Raw genomic sequence first — 20,708 nt, 5'->3', positions numbered from 1 at the left:
TCACAGGCATTTCTCAGCACACGCGCCGAAGAGAGCAATCGAACAAGTCCAACCTCGACAAAGCAGATACATGTTCCTTAACGGGGCTTTGCCGATGTGTTTATCACCTCTGTGTTTTGGAGAAGCAAGCGTGCGAGCACGGGGCAGCCCTGCCAGCAGCTCTCCACACACTGGGTTGTGATGCTGAGGAAAATGGGGCATCAGGTGGCGAGTCTGTCTGAAGCCCTGTGCGTTCAGAACCTCATTTGTGCTGTTTTGAATATAGAGAAGTGGTAAACCTGTAACCTTTAAACAAGGTGGTCAGCGTGTCTAGATAACGTAAATAGTAAAGGAGTTTCACGTACTCAAACAACAAAACCCACCCAGAGTCTTTGTCCTGAAACCTTTTAAGGAAAGTTTTGCCATTGGCTTCAGTCAGCAAAATGTCAGTTTTTGCAGGTAATAAACAGAAAATGCAGCTCGTGTCTCATGAGATCGTGACAGAGGTTCAACTCGACACCTGCTACTGCTGCAGGAGCTGCTTTGGGTGATGAAGTCCCATTTCTCTCCTTAACCAAAATTTAATCCAAGGGAAGCTGCTGGGCAGCACAGTAGTCCTGCAAGAGTTACTGCCCTTTGGATGGGGAATAAAATGCAGTCCTGCCCCTTTTTGGAAATGGTCAAACTCATGCTACTGTCACCCGGAGCATTTTAATCCTAACGCCACTAGCAAATCCTACGCATTGTTGTCCTAAATTCCAGCAGACTCGCCGCTGAAGTTTTATTTAGATGATGCTTGAACTGAGTTCGCGTAGGAAGAGTGCAGGCTCTTCTGGAGTGTGGCCTTTCGGGTTTCTCTTTCACCAAACGGTTCTTCATTCCGGGATGATGCAAGGGCCAAGCTGCTCAGACGTGCTCCCTGCCCTCACCCTCCCCACGATATTTGGGGCTGCTTCCACGGGGTACCCACGACCAAGGGGAGCTGTGGGGCGGCACAGCCACCCCCTCACCCCTCACCCCCGAGCCTCAGCGAGCCCCCCAGGGCCGTGAGGGCGGCGCTTGCTCTCTCCTTCCAGTAAAACGAAATAGAAACCGGAGCCGGTGCCTGCCGCTCCCCCGCCCCCGGCCGGGCCCGGGCGGTGCTACCTGAGCCCTGCCCGCCCCCGGGACTTCCCCGCGGCCGCCGGCCGGCCCGGCCCGAGCGGCCCCGGCGCTGGCTGCGAGCAGACGGGCGGCCCGGAGGCTCCCGGAGCCCCTCAGGTAAGCCTGGAGGGGGGGTTTGGGAGAGACGGGACCCCAAAACCCGGCCGGAGGAAGGAGATCGGGGGGCTCCCAGCCGGCAGGTTTGGCTCCCCGGGAGCTGCCCCGGATGGGGAGCACCTGCCCGAGAGCCCCCCTCAGAGCCCCCCTGGGTGATGCTGTAAGCAAGGATTTGGGGGGGTGGGGTGTTATTTATTTATTTATTTATTTATCTATTTATTTATTTATCTATTTATTTATCTATTTATTTATTTATTATCCCAAGTGGGCATCTAAAGTTATGAAGAAGTTGAAATTGTATGTTTTTTCTTGATCTGTCAACAACCCGAGAAGCAACCGAGGCTTGATCTAATTCATTTAACTTGCCATCAGCGGTGGGTGATCGCCCACAACTTCGACCAGGAAATTATTAACCCTACAGGCAGCACAGGAGACCTTTATTTTGAATATCTCGCTGCTTGGAGGCAGTCAGCACAGCTTTTTAATTTCATTGAAGCTTTTTGGTCGACTCCTGCCACGCACGCACACATCCCAGGGGACTCCGCGCTCCTATCCAGTGACTCTTACACTGTGTGGTGCATGCACGTCAAAGCTATGCTCTTCCCAGAAAAGGGGTTTTAAGGAAACGCTGTTCACGATAAATGGGAGAAATAAATCTTGGCTTGCAGCTTGCTCATGTGATGATGTTGAAATAGTGACAGAACTGGAGAAAGAGTCTTGTGCTTTAGCAACTGACCCAAGTGCTTGCTTAGAGGGTTTCTTTTTCCTGCTGTAGGTAAAAGCAGATTTTTAACTGAGAGCATAGGTAAAACGTACCTCGTGACATAATTCCTTAATTTTGGACTGTAGAGAGTAATTTGGGTCATTAGGTTCCCACCACAGGCATTAGTGGAGAATTTTAGGGGGAAAAATGGAGAACGGATTCCCTGGTGGTAAATTGACGCCTTTTTGCCAGTGGTGGAAATATAATGCATAAAGTGCTGCATAATTTAAAAAATCAGCTTCATGGAGCCTAGACACAGCTTTTGGTATGTAAACGTTTACTCCTTCGAATTTGCTAGGTTTGGGAAAAGTGACGGGCATGCAGGTTTTCTCAAGCGGTAACAGCACAGAACTGGGGATATGCTGGGAGCAGACACCTCCTGTTATTCAGAAGGTCCTTTTGGGTAGTAGTGAGGCTGTTGAGAGTAAGAGTTTTACGCTGGAGTCTGGGAACATTCGGGGGAATAGAGCTGGTATTTAGGGAAAGCTCAGTTTGCTCTAAACTGCCCTGTTGTCTTCTGCATGAAAACATCAAAGAGGGAGTTGGTTTCATCGTGGTGCTTACTTGTCCATATCCACAAAGGGCTAAAGCTTCTCTAGGCTCGTGTTTTTCTTCTGAAAGTCCCTAAAGACTTGTTTCTAACTTGACCTTGCTGTTCACATGCAGTCCCTCAGTTCCTCTTATGACTGGACTGGGTGTTTCTTTTCTCTCCACCCCCATTAATTGAGCATCGAAAAAGCAATGAATAAAAATCCTGCTGTGAGGAAAAAATAGAATTCTCCTTTATAATTAAGAGTAACCACTTTCAGGCTTTCAGGACAACCTTTAATTAGGGGGGTAGAAAAGGAAGGCGAGATGCTAGGGGTTAGAAAACAGCTTCTGTTACTTCTTGCGTAGTGACAAAAACCCTGACCTCTCAGCACCCCAGATGCAAGGTCTGTGTGCTCCCTGCTAAAGCAGTGCTAGCGACCACAAGGGTTCCTGCTCTGCCTCCCCAAAGCTGGGGACCCACACGTGGACCAGAGGCTGGGTGCACGCAGATGAAGCACATTACCTCCATCTGCCCAGGGCTGAGGGCTCGGGGCTGCTCTGGCAAAAACACCACAGGGCTTTGAAAAGGTGCACGAGGTACTGCAGGCACTCCCCATGCCTTTTCCTGTTCTGCCTCTGCCGAGTTTTCCTGCCCTGCCTTCCGAACTGGCAGCACATGGTCTGAACTCCTCTGCCATGCTAGCTGCGTCATTTTACTCATTTTTCTTCAACGTTAGAGCTGACGTAAATGCTCTCTAACCCATGAGAAATATGTGCCGCAGAGCTTCCACGTCCTTGTGGGGAGGGTAAGAAAGATAATGATCATAACCAGAAACTGTACCTGGGTAAGCTGCATTGCTTCATGGCCTCGGGGGACCGAGTCTGCTGCTTGTCCTTGAGATAAATAGGTTGTGCTTCGTTTCTTTTCTTTTTCTTTTGTAAGTATCTTCTTGTCCGGTTTTTATCTTTTGCTAAGAATAGTTGGCTGCAGTGGATTATGAAAAAGGGAAATGAGAGCTCTCAGTGTGTGGTGTGTTCTGATAGAAGAGACAAATCTCATTTTCCTCCATCTGCAAGCATGAGGCAGCGAGGATAAAACTCCAGACCTGCCCATGGAAAACTTACTTTTCACTACTACCTGGAAATCTGGATGATTACACAGTAGCTTGATTCTTTTTCACAGTCATCTTTTTCTGCCCAAAATCCCCTGTTATCTCAGCCTTGTGATTACTACTTTTTCTTTCCGTGAAGCCTCTGAAGCAAACGATCATATGAATATAAACCAGTCCTTCTGCTTGAGCTGGTCTGCCATGGCTTTATTTGTTTTGCTTTTTTTAATAGACTGCTACAGAACGCTGTGAAATTATTGGCGGTGGTAAACACGGGTTCGAGAAACATGACGGCTTTGGGGATTATATTGAGACGTTTTTGATGGTTTTGTGTGATGTAACCAGGATAAACATAAGGTAAGTGCTCTCAGACATTTACATGTCGAAAACTATTTGTGTATGTGTATTAACGGCTGACCACGTCTATGTGTTTTCCACTTGAGCAGAATGCCTCTCTTTGGCTCAAGCTAGGAAACTGGGATGGGAATGGACTTCTCTGGATGTTGAATCCAGTTTCTTGGAGCTAGAAATCCACTTCAGCCAAACAGTCGAGGTTTATCCTAGAAGTTATTGTTACACATAGTGAGGGCAGAACAAACCACTGGAAACTGCTTCAAAAACTCACTGCTTTTATGCTAGCTCAGTTTCTGACTTTCTTCCTAAATTGGTGAAAATTTCTGTTCAAGTCTAGTTCTGGTCAGTCATTTGCAAAAAAAAAATAAAAAAAAATGGGTGGTGTATCTCAGTTGGTGACTGATTTGTGCTTTGTACAGTGATACTAACAGGTGCTTATTACTAGTGGATGCTTATTAGCTTTGCTCTGTGACCTTTTCTTTCTGGACACATCACATAAATTGCTCACAGACTCTTGGGGATAAACTAATATGGTACATTTATATCTATCCCTCTTTGTCATCCATTTCCAAATAATGCATCCTTTTGTAGGCATTGAGGGTGCTCCTGCATTTTTGCATATCCAGCAAAATATAACTGGTCCATGCTTCCCTACTGTGTCAGTACCTCTAATTAAAAGCTTTGATATAAAGTAAAGTCCAAGACTGAATGACGGGAGAGGTTCACTAATAATTTGCAGAAGAATTTTGCTAGTAAAGGGTTTTTCTCCTTTTCCTCTTTACTCAGTCTACTAATGAGGATTTTTTTTTTCTTAATACAAAATGATTTTAAATCTAACTGTATATCGACGAGCCATCTGTCACTCTGATCACTTCTTTTCCTTATTGCTTTGCTAAAACAAATTTGGAAGAAAAGTGTCTTCAGGTTTGTTTGTTTCTCTTTTTTTCAGGAGTGGTTTTGCAAAGTGGACAGTAATGGAGTATATGAGCACGGGTAGTGATAGCAAAGAGGAAATTGACTTGTTGCTAACTAATTTAAATATGTCTGAGGTGATAGACATCATGGAAAACCTTTATCCAGGTGGAGACCTCGTAGCGTATGAAGACAGCTTAATTACGATGTGTGAAGAAGCAAATCAAAATGAAGAACGTGCAGAATCTTTACTGTTTTGTGAACGGGAGGTTTCTTTGATGTCCTCTGTCAAGTATGGGACTGTGGAAGACCTGCTTGCTTTTGCAAATCAGGTGTCCAACACTGCAAAACAATTTAAAGGATGCAGACAGCAAGAATCTGGAATCCTCTTGAATATGGTACGTTTCTTTTCTTTTTACTTGAAAATGAGTAGGTATTAGGTGTTCAAAGTTACTCCTGAATCTAAATAAAGATCACCTCCATTGCCACGGGCAGAATGTTGTTCCCTGTGGAAGCCTAGGCCTGGAGGGAATCCCTCAGGAGATCAAATCCAGCCCCTGCAGTCTCAGGCTCTATGGAGAAGGATCTGCTGCTCAGAACGATCCACTCTGTGTTGCCTCTTGGTAGCCCTGGAGATCAGAAAACATTTCCCAATGCTGAAGACAAACTTGAGACACACACAATTAAGAAAAAACACAACTCTGAGGGCTTACAGGGAGAGTTTGGGAGATGGCGAGGGTTTTCCAGTGCCTTGTGCTCACGTGGTAACAGAGCTCATTATGCAAAATTCCCAAATAAAGGTCTAGGGTCTATTTTGGTAGAGCTGGTGAGCTCACTCTCTGCACAAAAATGTAAAACGTAGTAATGAGAGAGAAAGTACATAGTATCAACTGCGACTTTCAGAATTACATTATTATCTAATATCACACTCTGCTGAATGCAAGCATGGGTGTGTTGTTCTCAGCTCTGTCCATTTTTATTCCTGAAATGATTTGTGTTCTACAAGCATGTGTAGATACCGGTGTCATTGAAGTTCTATTAAAAAATCATCTGTTTTGGAGACAATCAATCAAGAAAGGGAAGTTTATTCATACATGTTTGTCCTGCTGCTTTGTTCTCTTAGTACGTTCAAGATCTATCATCTAAAATACCGTGCATGCACTATGTTTTGCATGTGAGCAATGGTTGCTTGAGGCTTAATGAGTTTCTTAGGTGTGAAGCAGCAAAGGGTAATGCTTTATTCTGATTTTGAGGACTATTGCAAAAGGGTCCCTTTTTGAACTGTAACACTGAAATGACACCAGTATTAAATGTTTCCTATACTTAGGGTAGGCACTGTTCTACATACCCAGGGTTGTTTTGCTTGGGTATTATTCCTATAGATGCATACAATTGGTATGAACCAAGTGTTATTAGGTGCACGTGACTCGTTGAGCAACTGAGGACTGGAGGCAGGGCCTTACCTATAGATGCGTTTCAACAGGCACATCTGCATTGTAAATACCTGCTGCATTTTAGTCGGGATCAGGCGTGTTTCTGATTGCCTGCTGACTGCCACAAACTGCACCGTGGCTTGCATCACGGAGAGCCTCGGAGCACACAAGCTGGATTTCTTTCAGCTGAAACTAAATTGGAAGATGATGGGCTATGGCCACAAATGAGCGTTCGCTCCACAACACCCAGCTAGGAACTAGTCCAAAGGGAAGCCTGCTGAAATACGAATAGTGTGATGTTTCCTGCTCTCTTTTGTTCTGCAAATGCACTCCACTCGCTCTGCGTTGCTTACCAGGACAGCTGTCACCCACATGGATTGGCGAATCTCAACCCTGTGAAATGCAGAAGTATGCAGGGGAGATGCAGGGGTTGGTACAGTCTTTGCCTTGGTCCTGATGAGTAGCTTGGAGGCTCATTCTGCATATCCTAAGCAGGATAACACCAAAACACCTTTATTGATAAGGCACTCTCCCCGTCAGCTAAGAACTTAACCTCACAAAATTTAACAACTTCTAAGAATTAACTTATTTCATATATTTAGATAGCAGCCACAGATGACAGTTTTAGCAGTTGAGAAGATGCTTTCCTAAATCAAAAACACCGAAGTAGTTAAAGCACGGAGAGATTACGTGCATGACATCTTAAAAAGAAATCTAAAACCTGTAATCTTCCTAAGATGCTGTTATCTTAGAAAGGAAGGCTGACGAGCAGAGCACATTGAGACCATGTGACGGGCACAGTGATAAATATCCTTAATCTACTTTTACATGCCTTGAAGAATCTTGGTTAGCTATCAGTAAACAGGTTAACCATATTGTGGATGCTGGCAGAACTGTATATCCCTGAATTAATTGAAAGCATATTCACAGGAAAGACTACTACTGCTTTGGCTGAGAGAATATGAAGAGACTTCAGAACCGACACCAAACCTAAGGCAGGACTCATGTTGCTGCAGTTAGGACTTTGGTTTCTCTGTCATGTGCAGAGGGAGGGAGCTCTTTCAGGGGAAGATTCAGGGCGAGATAACAGGCTTCGATGCCCTGAACCGCTTCCTGGAGGACCCCTCCTTGCCCTGGTGACAGTGTAGAAAACCAGAGCCCTATACATTGCCCACCTAAAGCACATACTGTGATTCCCAGCCTTTTTTTCAGCTACAATATAAAACTTCAAGAAGGTGGCTGGTGAGATTGTGGCAGACGTCTTCAACTGCTTACTAAGCAGCAGAAATTCTGATACAAGATGGAAAATTAAAATATGTTCCCCTAGCAGTCCATGTGATATTAGGAAATGCTGAAACTCTTGCTCACATCATATAAGATAGCCTGTGAGTAACAGGTATGTGGCATAACAAGTTAGCAGATTACAGGAAGGACAAACATGTGCAGGTAAATCTAATAACAAGAGGTGGGTAATTTCATTAACCCAGCTGCTGTTGTTGTTGTTTCAAGACAATTAATTGCAACTTACACTTTGTGAGTTAGTCACTGGAGAGAAACGTGGATGCCTGGGCTGTGAATGGATGCCACACCTCACATGCTGTTCCCATTTGGTGTTTCTAAATAAAGACTGCTGAACAGATCACGTGCGTCGTGCACATATACAAGTGATATTTTTCTTTTCACAATGTATAAAATTAATTAGGCTTGAAGTGATTTTAACCTCAGTGTTGTTTTGCTTGTGTTTTTTTTTTTTTAATTTGACTCCACAGATCACCCCCAAGAATGGCCGCTATCAAATCGACTCGGATGTGCTCCTGTTCCCTTGGAAGCTGACTTACAGAAATATTGGCTCTGACTTTATTCCTCGGGGAGCCTTTGGGAAGGTGTACTTAGCCCAAGACAGAGAAACCAAGAAACGAATGGCATGCAAACTGGTATGTTAGTTCAGTGGTTTTATCTCTGAGCAAACACAGGGTGACATGGTACATGTGGTAAATTTTCAAATATGTCAGCATCAGATTCCACTGGTGGGCTGAATATCGCCTGGGTTTTGTTGGCCTACACAATGCAGGAGAAATGGACATTTTTAAGTGTTAATTTGTTTTTGGTGTTTGGCCCCAAGACCTTAAAAAAAAAGTTTCAGCATTGTGGAAGTATCTGGTAGCCTGTGTGGCTGCCCCGGGGGCAGGCCTGCTGCCCTGCGGCAGAAGAATTTCTGCTTGTCCTGCAGCACTCGTGGAGATAGAATATCAGTGTGGAATCACATCCCTGCTGAAGGTGACAGCGAAACCCTGTTGCTACAGCTGATTCTAGGATCTCACCCTTCAGCTGGGGCCTTCAGACACATGTTTTTGTTAGTCAAGTACAATTAATGTCTCTGTGAGCTCAGCTTACACGCAACTGTCATCGCCTTTTGGACGCTAACTCAGCATAGCGTTGTGAGGTGTCTCAAGACAATTGCTGAGCACCCCTGTATTTTTCTGCAAGCCAATGTTTTTTTTTTGACTTTACCTTTCAACAACATATTCTGAATTGAGTAGTACATGTTTAGGGCCAGCAAAAGCTCAGCTGGGACACTCTCCTGTATCTCAGCACTTGTGAATGAGCACCTGTGCGTGACAGAACTGGGGAGGCAATTGCATGTCCTTCCCTTGTGGCCAGTGTACTGATGTGGGAACGGATTTAACTTGCCAGCCCTGCATAACCCACTGCAAGGTTAAAGCTCCCTAATGCTTCTGAAAATGCAGGCAGTGTTTCTCAGAAAATATTACTGTGTTAATTGCTTCACAGCCGCAAGTTTGAGGGAAAGAGAGTAAAAAGAGTGGTAATAGCCTTGCTGTGTGTAAACAAACACTGCCTATTGCTTTAATAATCTGCCATCAGTACTTTTTAAAGAAATAGTGCTGAGTGCTCACTTTAAAGCGTATTTCCTGTCTTGGAAACCGTAAAAGAAAGCTGATAAGGATTTAATCAAGGTCAGTAATGGTCTGGAGCATTGTTAGTCTGCAGACTGTGCTGAGCGTTTCTTTGCTAGAAGCTCTGATCCACGTGTCAAATGGGTGTACAGATCTCGTGGAGCAGATGAGTCTGTGCAAAGCTAATTAAAAAAGCAGTGGGACTTTTATCTCCTTCACCAGGAAGTTTGCTTAGAGCTTTTGCGTAACCACTAGTTTTTGACAGGAATTGTTACATTGCTTTTTCTGGAAGATTGCACTTTTTACTCGGGCACAATTCCAAAAACTCTCAGTTCTGAACAGGATGTGCTCCTCTGACCTGGAAAGGAAGAACAAGTCACAGGATCAGAATAAAATCAGAATAAATCATATTTTAATAAGTGGACAGGGGTTGCTTTGCTTCCCTCTTCCATTTCAATCTATAGGAAAACTACTGTTTGTAGAGATACCCTGGGTCTTGAGCTGCTTGTATGTGGTTTTGTTTCCATCTCCTAGGTCCCAGTGGAACAGTTCAAACCATCAGATGTTGAAATACAGGCATGTTTCCGTCACGAAAACATTGCTGAATTATACGGTGCTATTCTGTGGGACGAGACGATCCATCTCTTCATGGAAGCTGGAGAGGGAGGATCTGTCATGGAAAAGCTGGAGAGCTGTGGGCCTATGAGGGAATTTGAAATCATTTGGGTGACAAAGCATATCCTGAAAGGGCTTGACTTTCTTCACTCCAAAAGGATTATCCATCACGATATCAAACGTAAGTGTGTGATTCCTTCGGGTGCTTTTTGTTCCAGGTCGGACTGGGGCTCCGATAAAAGGCCTGGTACGGAGCTGGGGTGCACTGCCTTGCGTCACAGGGAGGGAGAAACTGGCTGACGCCCAACAAATAACAAGATCAGGTTCTTAAGATAAGTTAGTTACACTATTTATTACTACTTTAGTGAAGAGGATGGTTTGCAAGTCAGAGTTCCTTTGCTTTCTTGAGCAACTCAATCTGGAAATAAAAACCTGAAGAAATAGAGCAAAATTATCAGGATGGATTAATCAGTTTTCTTCTTTCCATGGAAATTTACTGAGTGTTTCCTTGCCCACCTTCCACTTGTGCCTTCTTTTAATAATTTTGTCTTCGTGCAGGGCTGATTCACAGTTTGATTCTACTTTGGAACTAAATACATAATTTCTACTGCTTTTTCTTTTAGCAATTCTTGGAAATTTTAACGTTTGTTTTTAAAATCCTCTGGGCATTAACATGTAAATAATCAAAGTGCATTGATATTAAACATAAAATTAGTAGATTAATATTACATTGTTCTGACATTCAACTTCAATGCATTGCATGTAATTTAATATTAAATACCATTTCTCCCAGCAACTCCTCCCCACTGCAGACAGATAAATGTGCCTGCCTTTCTAGTAGCAGTGCTTCTAATTAAGATGCATCTCCTCTGCAAATTCATTTTTGCTAAAAATAGATATTTTTTTTCTGTGAATTAGAAATATTCAAACTGGAAGTGTTAGGATTATTAATCAGCGGAAAGCGATTATCAAGAATTGCTAAATTTTGTTGGATTTTATTTTTAGATAATAGGGGTCAGTGCTTGGATGAAAATTAATTTTCGTGTGTTTTAGGAGGATTTAGGGGTGTTATGGGGTATGTATGTGAAAGGAGCAGAGCGGGCAGTCTGTGGGGGTGTTCCTTGGCCTTGCACCCCCGGGGCAGTTTGGTGGGAGCCACGAAATCCCACTTCAGCTGATCTTAGTCTCCTGTGCTGTGGGGCAAATGGTTTCTTTTCACCTCATGCTTGCTGGGTCTGCCGCCAGAACCAGGAGAGCTGGCAGGGGGCCGCAGCACAGGAGTAAGGGGCATCGTGTGTGGAAGCAGGGAGGCCCCATTTTTGGCAGAAGCAGGGATTTAGGTCCCTCTAATTCTGAAATTTCAGGCTCAGGCATGTGCGGTGCCCCTGGGTGTGAACACCATGGCTTCCTGGCGATGGCCTGTAGGTGTTGGACAGGCTTTGCCTGAGGTGTCCGCACTCCCGATGGGACCCGGTGCACTCTGCCCCAGAAAGCTGACCTAAACGCCTCGTGTCGGGCAGGGCAGGTTCCCCAGAAGAAGCCAAGGTGTGTGGTTTTCCTTGCCAGGCGGAGTCATTAGAAAAGGCTGTTATCCAAACATCTCCGATTTCTTCCTCTTCTATTGAGTCTGTGGCGCTGACGCAGGAGGAGGTGGGGGCTGTAGTGCCAGAAAGGCCTCCTTGAGCCAGGAAGGAGGGGGACTCTGTTGGCTCCTAGGAGTAGGTCAGTGCTGTAGCTGATTTTAACCCTTCATTGGGAAACTGTTAAATCATGAGGTTGTTGGAGGTGTGTTGAGGAGGAGCTGTAGCAAAGCTGTCCTTCTCCGCAGGGTCCAGCTCTTCTTCCCATGTCCCAGCTCCAAATCTGGCCTGGGGTGCGATCCCAAAGAATTAGCTGCCCTTATGGCAGTGCTGCCTTCTGCTTCAGTTTTTTGTGGTGTTTGAAGTCTGTACCTTCAAAGTTATCCCTACAGTTACACATTAATTTGTGCTCTTTCGTGGCACTTGTAAGTAGGCAAATACCTGGGAGATTACCTCAGGAATCCATATAACCAAAGTCAAAGTTTGTTTCTTCCCATTGTGTGGTCATGGTGGGCATTGTCAAGATGGGAAATGACCTGACTTCATGGTTTTCTGTGGGGGGAAAAAGTATTTCTGTAGCATAACTTGGAGACTTTGTGTTTTGGAAAAAGTGAATACAAATGTCTTAAGGCTTACACAGAGCCTTACTTTGATAAGCACTTGATCAGAAATACAACTGCAAAGAAGGCCTGTGAGTGCAAAGCTGTGCCTTAGGCAGAGTTTCATGAAGGAAAGTGAATTAAGCTCCTAGATATTGCTGCAATTCAGTGGGAGTTTGAAATTCTCTCTTTTCTTACTTTTGCAGCTGTCTTCTGCTATATTGAGCTGATATTGCTGACTGGTGGGGCTGCTGTGGCGGGGCCTGAGTTCTTTATTTCTGTCTTAATTTAAATTGCTAGTGTTAAGAAATCTCTTGGTGACCAATAGTTACGTTGTTCCTAGCATGAGCTGCACAGCATGCTCTCACTTTGGAGACAATGAAAGGTCTTCAGAGCAAGCCAGGAGCTCTGCTCAAAACATTGTTTTCTTCTTTTACACAAACCAGTCCAGCTTGATTTTTTTTTTTAAGATATAATTAAAAATTGGTCCCAATCACTAACAGACCTGTTCTGGCTAGGAGAAGGACTTTGTTGGCTGTTGGGACTGGTTGTGCTGGTCTCCAATTTCAGGCAAACATCCAAATGAAAGTCATGTTGTGAAATAAACGCTCAACATGCTAGAACCTTAAATGCCATCTTTTTGTTTTTCTTTTAGCAAGCAACATTGTCTTTATGTCAACTAAGGCTGTTTTGGTGGATTTTGGCTTAAGTGTTCAGATGACTGAAGACATTTACTATCCCAAAGACCTTAGAGGAACAGAGGTAAGGCACTAGAGGGACAAAAACCTCTTTGTTGTATCACTCCAATTGCTGTGATGCTCAGGCTCAAATTTGGAGTTCAAGGGTAAATATATGTAATACTTTTAATTAATGTTTGATTTTAATTTTTTGATAATCTCATTTTTTTTAATTTTGAACTGTTGAATGGAAATTCAAGTGTTACATTTTGAAAGCCTTGTTGCCTTATCTGCAGCCCCACTTTTTAGTGGTTATTCAATGTGAAGTTGAGGAGGAAACTGGGATCCACTATAGCCAAACAAAGGAACAATGCTCTGGGGAGGGTGGTTTGGAGCAAATCGGCTGCTGGTCACAGACACTTCAGACTGCAATTTGGTTCTTTTGCTCTGTCAAAGATTTCTTCTTGAGATACCAGCTGTGGACTGGGGTGACCTGCTCAGCACGGCAGTTGGACTCCTCCTTTGCAAACCACAGAAATGACAAACCTGTGGGTTTTGATCTCTGGCATTTCTGAGCCATGTTTCCCATATGTGTGTTGTCCTTACACGCTACGGGGGTTATGTGCTGCGTGGGTGATGGTTATCTGGTAAAATGCTTGGGCATTACAGTGAAGGAGGTGGGGGCCTTCGAAATGTTCTCAAGCACTTGAACTCTGAACACGCAGAGAGGTCCTGCTCACCACTTGGGTACTCTCATGCCACAGTGTTTCCAGGACTGGAGCTTTAGCAAACAATCAAGCAGGGGTAATTAGCACGGATGCAATTGTGGCTTTGCTTGTCCTCTGTTGCCAGAGAAGGTTGTTCACAGGAAATGCCTCAGCTTAACTGTTGGCGCTTACCATTTTGATAGCCTTTCACAGCAGAGGCTTGTATTTGGAGGAGATACTCATATATTTGACAGAGCGTAGCACTCCTTGGCAGGGTAGGATAAACTAAGATTTCACAGAATGGCACCCTTGTTTATTTATTTTCAAGATATTTGGGAAAATACTTGAGCATTTGTTCGCATTGGCTTTCTGGTCAGAGGAATTAAGAGCTTTAAATGCTTACTGTACTGGAAGTAATGTGATTTTTTAGCATTTAATGTGTATGCTTTGAATATATGTGCATGTACATGCTGTTAATACAAAAATAGTGGGATGACGATAGGAAAAAAATGGGATGGAAGCCCTGGAGATGTGTGTAGGTGGGAAATTTGCAGGTTTGTGCAGCAGCAGTGTTCCACTCTTGGCTGTTGGAGGACAGGTCAAGTTTGTGCTGATAGAACAACTGTGAAAATCACGTAATTTTCCACTTAGTAGAAAAAGACTCTGCATTGTTGAGTGCCTACAGCCACGTCCACAGAAAGCAGACAATCCATGAACCCTGAAACGTGCAGGGGCTTGGTGTGTGCTGTCTCAAGGTGAGGGTGATGCAGAGGCAGCCAGTTTCTGGCAGTGGCCATCCTGGTGTTTTGCTCCAGGTGTCAAGTAAAGCTGCGGAGAGGGTGCAGTGGTAGGAGATGTTCTAATGCCAATTGAAGACTTGCAGGAACATCGTCAATGCTGTGTATGGGGTTTTGTGCTTACGAGTTCTGTAGGTGCCCATGGTGAGCCTTGTGCAATGCCTGATCTAGTTGCCCATAAATGCCACCTGTAGTCTTTTATAGCACCATTTCTCATGTAATGTGTGTATGAATCCTCTCTGAGTTTATAAAAATGAATAGTTGCAATTCTGGGCAGAATGATTAAATGGTTAAATTTTGTTTAGCTTGTATAGAGTGAAAAATCTGGGTTTTCTGAACTACCTTTCTCCGATGCATGCAGCGTGTTACACCATGGGTGTGGTGAAGCTGCTCTGCAGGACAGGCTTTCTGCTGTGCTTCTGTCGCTTTGTTAAAGTGCAGAGGCTTCAGCTGCAAACATTGTTGGGGAAAAAAGTCTGCTGAGGTTAATTGAATGTTGAGGGTTTGATTCGTTTGCACGAATGCTGATCTAAAATGAGGGCAGCACAAAAAATGGACTGTGTTACAGCTGGATTGTGTCTGACGGGCAGACAGCTGCTAGCCCAGTGACGGGAAGGAGCAGGAATGGGGAAATCTGGGGTTGGGCTGCCCTCTTTGGGGGCAACCGAGCTTTAGGCCAGACTAAATCAGTTTGCGATCACAGCTTGGGTGCACATCTTTGTCCCTGCGCAGTCAAGGTGCATCTTGACCTTTGTCACACACTGCAACTGCAGACTGGTTCTGCTTCCAGGGTCCTTTTTCCTCAAGAAGGCAAATTCTGTTTGTCTCTACAGACTTCACTGCAACTGCACTGTATGCACTAATTACTTATTTTATAAAAATGGGAACTCTTCTCTTTGCTCTGTATGAAATTTAACCATGGCAGGTGCCTTATTTTACCCTAGCTCTGAGGAAAGCAATGGACAGGGGTCGGTAGCAGCCCTAGACATCTGCCAAACATTTGTACGTGCTTCCAAACCAAAGCTCTGGTGGCAGATGTGAGTGATTTACCGGGAAGTATTCCTGGGAATTTGCGTGAGCACGGCAGCCGCTCTCAGTCTGCAGCAGCCAGCCGTCCAACGAGGCAGTGATGATTTAACTTCCTGCCCCTGTGGCTTTTCAAGCGATGCCGTGTGGCAGGGCAGCTTGAACTAATTAAAGATCCGTGTTGGCTCCTTCAGAGGGAAATGGGGCGAGGGAAAAGTGGAAACCAGAAGCGAACAGGACGGCTTGCTGACCGAGCTGTGTGTGTTGAACCCCTCCCCGTGGCAGCAGCATGGGCAGGGAGTGCCTCCCGCATCCCATCCTGCTCCTTCTCCTCCAGCTGCTGCTGCTGGGGACTTCCCTGTGAGCACCCCTGCTGCTCTGACAGAGCTGAACTTTTCAGTCAAGGGTTCAGATGGAAACCGCAGCTTGGTTTCGAGGAGATTGGAATTCCTGGTTAAAAAGGGGGTGGGAGAGAGATGCTTGCCTTAACAGCTGCTTGGGGGAGAAATCAGGACTTGAGACCTGGCTTTTAACCAGTGCCCAGCCTCAGACCTGCCCCATTTCTTAGGGCAGCGCCCCAACATGCAGGTTATTGGATAACAGGGGGAGAGAAGGCTAATGAAGACATGAATGAGTGTATCTGCCAGTTCTGTCCAAAGAGTTGTGTATTATTCAGTGTAACAGAGCAGAAAATCTATTCCACAGCTGGTGCTCAGTCTCCAGGCTGCGGGTACCAGTGGGATCCGTGTGTGTGTCTCACACAACAGCATGTCACGCTTGGTCTTTGCTTGTTGCTTTCCTCTATTGATTAATCTTCTCTGACAATTCTTCACAGATTTACATGAGTCCTGAAGTTATCCTCTGCAGAGGCCACACGACAAAAGCAGACATCTACAGCATGGGGGCTACCATTATTCATATGCAAACTGGCATCCCGCCCTGGGTGAGCAGATACCCTCGCTCTGCATATCCATCCTACCTCTACATCGTAAGTGCTCTCAGAAAAGCCATAACTCTGGTTCAGTCGAAGGGTTTCCTGTGCTCTTGTTGGGAAAGCTCCAGTCATATAAAGACTACCAAAATATTTGTCAGAGAGATGATATCATCCGTTTTGCTTCGGGGGAGGGAGGGAAGAAGTGGGTTTTGATCATTTAGGGGAAGACAGAAGCTGAGCTGGAGTCATCTCTGTGGTCTGTGTTACAATGTACAGGCCTTGGGTTTCCTGCAAGGACAGGGTTAGAACAGCGTGAAACTTCATTGGAACAAGCCCATCTGTGTCCGACCAGTTTGTTTTGCTTAGAAGCTGCAGATAAAAACAGAGCTTGGCAAATTTGATTCTGTGGCTTGCCCACTGCGGCACAGAAGTCTGATGAATTTGCATTACACTGGATTTTATACTTACTTGGAGTAGCTTTGAGTTTTGAGATTTACGATAAAATCTGATAAGAGGTAGATTTTGTGTGCTTGCATATTCTGTTCTAATTGATCAGCACAGCTTGGAAAGCTAGTGAGTTGTAAGTGGGGAATTCCTAGACTGCTAACGCGATTATCTGTGACTTCCTTTTCCATTGTTTTTGGAATAACTGTTTCAGCCTTTTTTTTCTTCCAATAGATACACAAGCAAGCTCCCCCCTTAGAGGACATTGCTGAAGACTGCAGCACTTCCATGAGGGATTTGCTAGGAGCAGCTCTGGAAAGGAATCCTAACCACAGACTGTCTGCAGCAGAGTTACTGAAACACGAAGCCTTACACCCACCCCCAGAAGATCAGCCGCGGTGCCAGAGTCTGGACTCAGCATTGTTTGAAAGGAAAAGACTACTTGGAAGGAAGGAGCTGCAGTTACCAGAAAACATTACAGGTAAATACTATCAGCCTTACTCACCTTGCACTTTGTAGATTTTACTTTGTGTCAAACTTTGATTTGACTAAGTGTTTAGAAACAAGCTAGACTCAAAAAGCTTCTGGAAAGAGACCAGTAAAATCCCAATCAGATGAGGTCAGACCCAGAACTCATTAAGAGTTCTGTGAAACGCCCGTTGACTTCAACTGGGGAAGGACTCAGCCTGCATTCTGCAGCTCTGGAAGGATTGGCTCATGAAAAAGCTGTGGCAATCATTCAGGGCAGTTCTTCATGGAGTATAGGTTGCTGTGCCAAGTTGACTTGATTTGTCCCAGTACTAGGGATGTTTTACTGATGCTACTGATTTGTTTTTTAACAAAAAAAGTTTCAACAATCACAACAAAAAGTATCACATTTTCCCGCCTTAAAGATAAGACACACATAAAACCTAAAACCGTAACTTCAATGATGCTGTTCAAAGTACAAGCCCTCTGCTTTAAAAACGAAAATGATGGTAGGATAGAATTCAGTTCCCTTGTGCATTAATAATTGCTTTATTAACACATCAATAATAACATGTGAACCATTTAAAAACAAACAAACAAACAAAAATAAACAAACAAAAAACACAACTTGATGTGTACTCAGACTCAAGCCCAGGGAAGCCTGGGGATCAGTAACCTGCTAGCAGGCTTCAAAAAGCTTTTCTATTTCTAAGACACGTTAGGATCATCCTAAGAAGCGGCATTTTAAAAGTGACCCCAAATACTTTATTTTATTGTGATAATTATTTGAAAAAAATATCTATGCAAAATTTTGGGTGCTCTAGTGCATAATTGTTGCAGTGAATCCACTTAACATTTAAAGTAATCACTGCCTTTACATCTATAATGGCATTGCTCCTTCTGGATTTTACTTTGTGTGTGCATAATATTTTGACTACAGGCAATAAGAATTGATTTTTTTTTGTAAGAATGTTTGGCATTAAACTGGAACTCTAATTTAGGTGCATGAGATTCCAGGACAGTCATTACACAAGTATTCTGGGGATGTTCTGTAGCTGCAAATTTCTTCAGATGTTGAGCTAAAAGAAAAAAAAAATCTGAGGATGATGGTCCTGGGTTTGTTCTGTACTGTTACGCCCAGTGGCACAAAGAGGATGTCATTTATTTAGGTGAAAATTCCCCTGTAATGAAGGGAAATTCTCAACTGGCAGAAAACTATTAGAATGTTGTATTTTTTCTTGCACCAGCCTCTCCTTTAGTACTGTGGCTCAGAGAATGAGGAACCTCTGTCTAGTTGTCCCAGCTGGCAGAGGGCTTTTGAAATAAATGAACATATTTGCTGTTTGCAGTAGCAAGCTGCTTACCTTCCTTTGCCCTAGAGTTACGAGCTGCTTTGGTATCTTCCATTTTATTTTATATGAAATCTATTTTATATTATCTTTAAAAATTGAGAGTTCTAAAGCACGAGTAAATAAAAGCAAATCCTAAGCCAATTATTCCAATAATGCCTGTAACTGTGAGACTGCACTAGTGGAGCTGTTTGTGCAGTAGTGACACGCTTTGTCTCTTTCCTTTTCAGATTCCTCATTGTGTACTGGGAGCATGGAGGAGTCAGACCTGCTAAAGAGGCAAAGATCACTCTACATAGACCTCGGAGCTCTAGCTGGTTACTTCAATATTGTCAGGGGACCACCAGCATTAGAATATGACTGACACCATAACATTTTGTGTCGGCAGGTCAGAAATGGACCTCTACCTCTTAGAACTTGATCTTAAGACTTGACTTTCAAATCTGTACATAAAACTATTGCCATTGTAGGCTGTAAAATGTGAATAGTGTTTAATTGCACAGATGATTAAGCTAAACCCTTTGGGGCTTTGATAAGCTGATGCCAAGCAATGATATTCGTGCGTCTGCTGGTTGACCAACAAGAAGACAGCAAAAAGAACACTGCTGGGAGCGCCCCATTCTTGGGAGATCTTCCTGTGCTGGGTCTTGCACTTTCATAAAGCTGATATTATATGCTTGCAACTATTGCCATCAAGAAAAAAAGAAAAAAAAAAGAAAAAAAAGAAAAAGAGCACGTGGGCCATAAGATCTGGTCTATCTGAGCTGTCCTTAGTGAAAACTTTCCCAAAACAAAGTCCTTGTTCAATCTTTGAGACCTGGCCAATCTCTGGTCATTCTTAATGTAAATCAGGACCTTCCTGAAGCTGAGCTAGTTTCTTTCAGCTGCTCTTTCGAGTCAGAGCATCACTAGTTACTGATATGTTTCAGCTTTGCATCTTCCCTGTACCCCCTGCTCTGCGGGTGGAGGGAATCCATCAGTGTATCTGTTAGCTTTGGGAGTAGCTCAGCAAGCTGGTCCTGACAGTGCGCGGCAGTGACTCCACCTGCTTTCGATGTTACAGAAGCTGCAAGGATATCTCAGCTAGTTTTCAGGGGTAGGGCAGATGTTATTTCCTACTGGTAACAGTGGACAAGCTCCAGACTCTTGCTTTTTAATACTTCAGACTTGTACACATGTATAATTGGCGTGAGCGCTATGGTTTGGAAAGCGTGTCCTTAGTGACAAGCTGTGTTTATGTTCCTATGGAAATGGAATTATATTGTTCTCGCTGTGCCTCATTCATTTGAAACACGATGTTTTGGATGATAGTAAAACTATGTGAACTGCATAGTTCTGTACATCCCATGGGATGAGAACGTAAACTTTTATAGAACTCTTTGATGCTTAGGATGACTCTCTTTTAAGCGTTTTGTGTTAAAATGGCATACTATGTATGTTGTACACTGAATCTTTTCTGAAGCACAGTCTCTTTTTTCATACATCTATTATTTAATGCTGCTCCTATCTAACATACAATCTTAAACAGATGATTTCTAGTTTGATACTGATACGGTCAAATGAATAAATCCAGCTCAGCGCCTTGAGACATGGTCACTCTGTTCTTTTCTCTTTGGAAACAGCATGGGGCTGTGATCCTTCCACCTCCCCTGCCACAGCCCAGGTACATACGTGCATTCTGCAGTGCTGAGGTGTGGGGTGAAGGGTGTTGCTGACACATTCGGGACTCTAAGGACAGACAAACAATGTTTCTGACAAAATCTCACCTAGACCACAACTCTCCTTCTGGGCTGCCTGAATGCTGCAATTGTTAAAACAGTAGCTGGATGTTACAGAAATGCTTATCAACTATTGAGATACCACAAGGTAAGAATTACAGGCTCCTATGGAGCTTGAAAAATGTTATGGTGATTTTGTTGTTGTTTAATGTGGTCCTTGTCTTCCCCCCACTCAGCCAAACAATTCAGCATGGGAATCTGCATGTGGGGGCAGGCTCACTAATTAAAATTTGTTCTGAGTGTATGGCGGGTATGTGTCTTCACACCATGCAACTAATATCTGATCGGGCTGTCCAAAGTAATTACACTTAGCGTGGTGCCAGATATCGGTGATAAGGTCTGGCTGAGTGAACCAGTAGCTCTTTATGGTCACATCCACAGGTTTAAACCGTATGAGGCTGCATGATAAAGAGCACCTCCGAGGCCTGGTACACAACCAACAAGTAGCTGTTCAGGTACGCCAAGCACCAAGTGGTGC

At 44.0% G+C, this 20,708-nt stretch overlaps 1 protein-coding gene across 3 annotated transcripts; it reads left to right on the top strand.

Moving 5' to 3' along the window:
- The first annotated feature begins 460 nt into the window (after positions 1–460).
- MAP3K8 (mitogen-activated protein kinase kinase kinase 8) lies at positions 461–20,038 on the top strand. 3 transcript variants are annotated; one of them, XM_027450562.3, is made up of 9 exons: positions 461–1,239; positions 3,875–3,999; positions 4,946–5,306; positions 8,111–8,275; positions 9,791–10,052; positions 12,706–12,812; positions 16,093–16,245; positions 16,870–17,116; positions 18,683–20,038. In XM_027450562.3, exons 2-9 carry the CDS (start codon positions 3,965–3,967, stop codon positions 18,814–18,816), a joined length of 1,464 nt encoding a protein of 487 aa, XP_027306363.1. In that variant the 5' UTR covers positions 461–1,239; positions 3,875–3,964; the 3' UTR covers positions 18,817–20,038. The 3 variants fall into 3 exon arrangements, with proteins under 3 accessions (XP_027306363.1, XP_038029921.1, XP_071889832.1); XM_038173993.2 differs by lacking the exon at positions 461–1,239 and adding an exon at positions 1,369–2,267; XM_072033731.1 differs by lacking the exon at positions 461–1,239 and adding an exon at positions 2,304–3,471.
- Positions 20,039–20,708: the final 670 nt, after the last annotated feature.

This window comes from Anas platyrhynchos, chromosome 2 (genome assembly GCF_047663525.1).
Source record: "Anas platyrhynchos isolate ZD024472 breed Pekin duck chromosome 2, IASCAAS_PekinDuck_T2T, whole genome shotgun sequence".
Taxonomy (NCBI): domain Eukaryota; kingdom Metazoa; phylum Chordata; class Aves; order Anseriformes; family Anatidae; genus Anas; species Anas platyrhynchos.
The sequence above is the reverse complement of the archived record's forward strand: the minus strand, read 5'-3'. Positions and strand labels throughout refer to the sequence as shown.

What these genes read in the sequence shown, in the direction of transcription:
- MAP3K8 (XM_027450562.3), top strand. Translation starts at nt 3,965, where the DNA reads ATGGTTTTGTGTGATGTAACCAGGATAAACATAAG. An exon ending in AACGAATGGCATGCAAACTG is followed by an intron (nt 8,276 to 9,790) that starts GTATGTTAGTTC and finishes TCCATCTCCTAG; the next exon opens with GTCCCAGTGGAACAGTTCAA. An exon ending in ATCCATCCTACCTCTACATC is followed by an intron (nt 16,246 to 16,869) that starts GTAAGTGCTCTC and finishes TTCTTCCAATAG; the next exon opens with ATACACAAGCAAGCTCCCCC.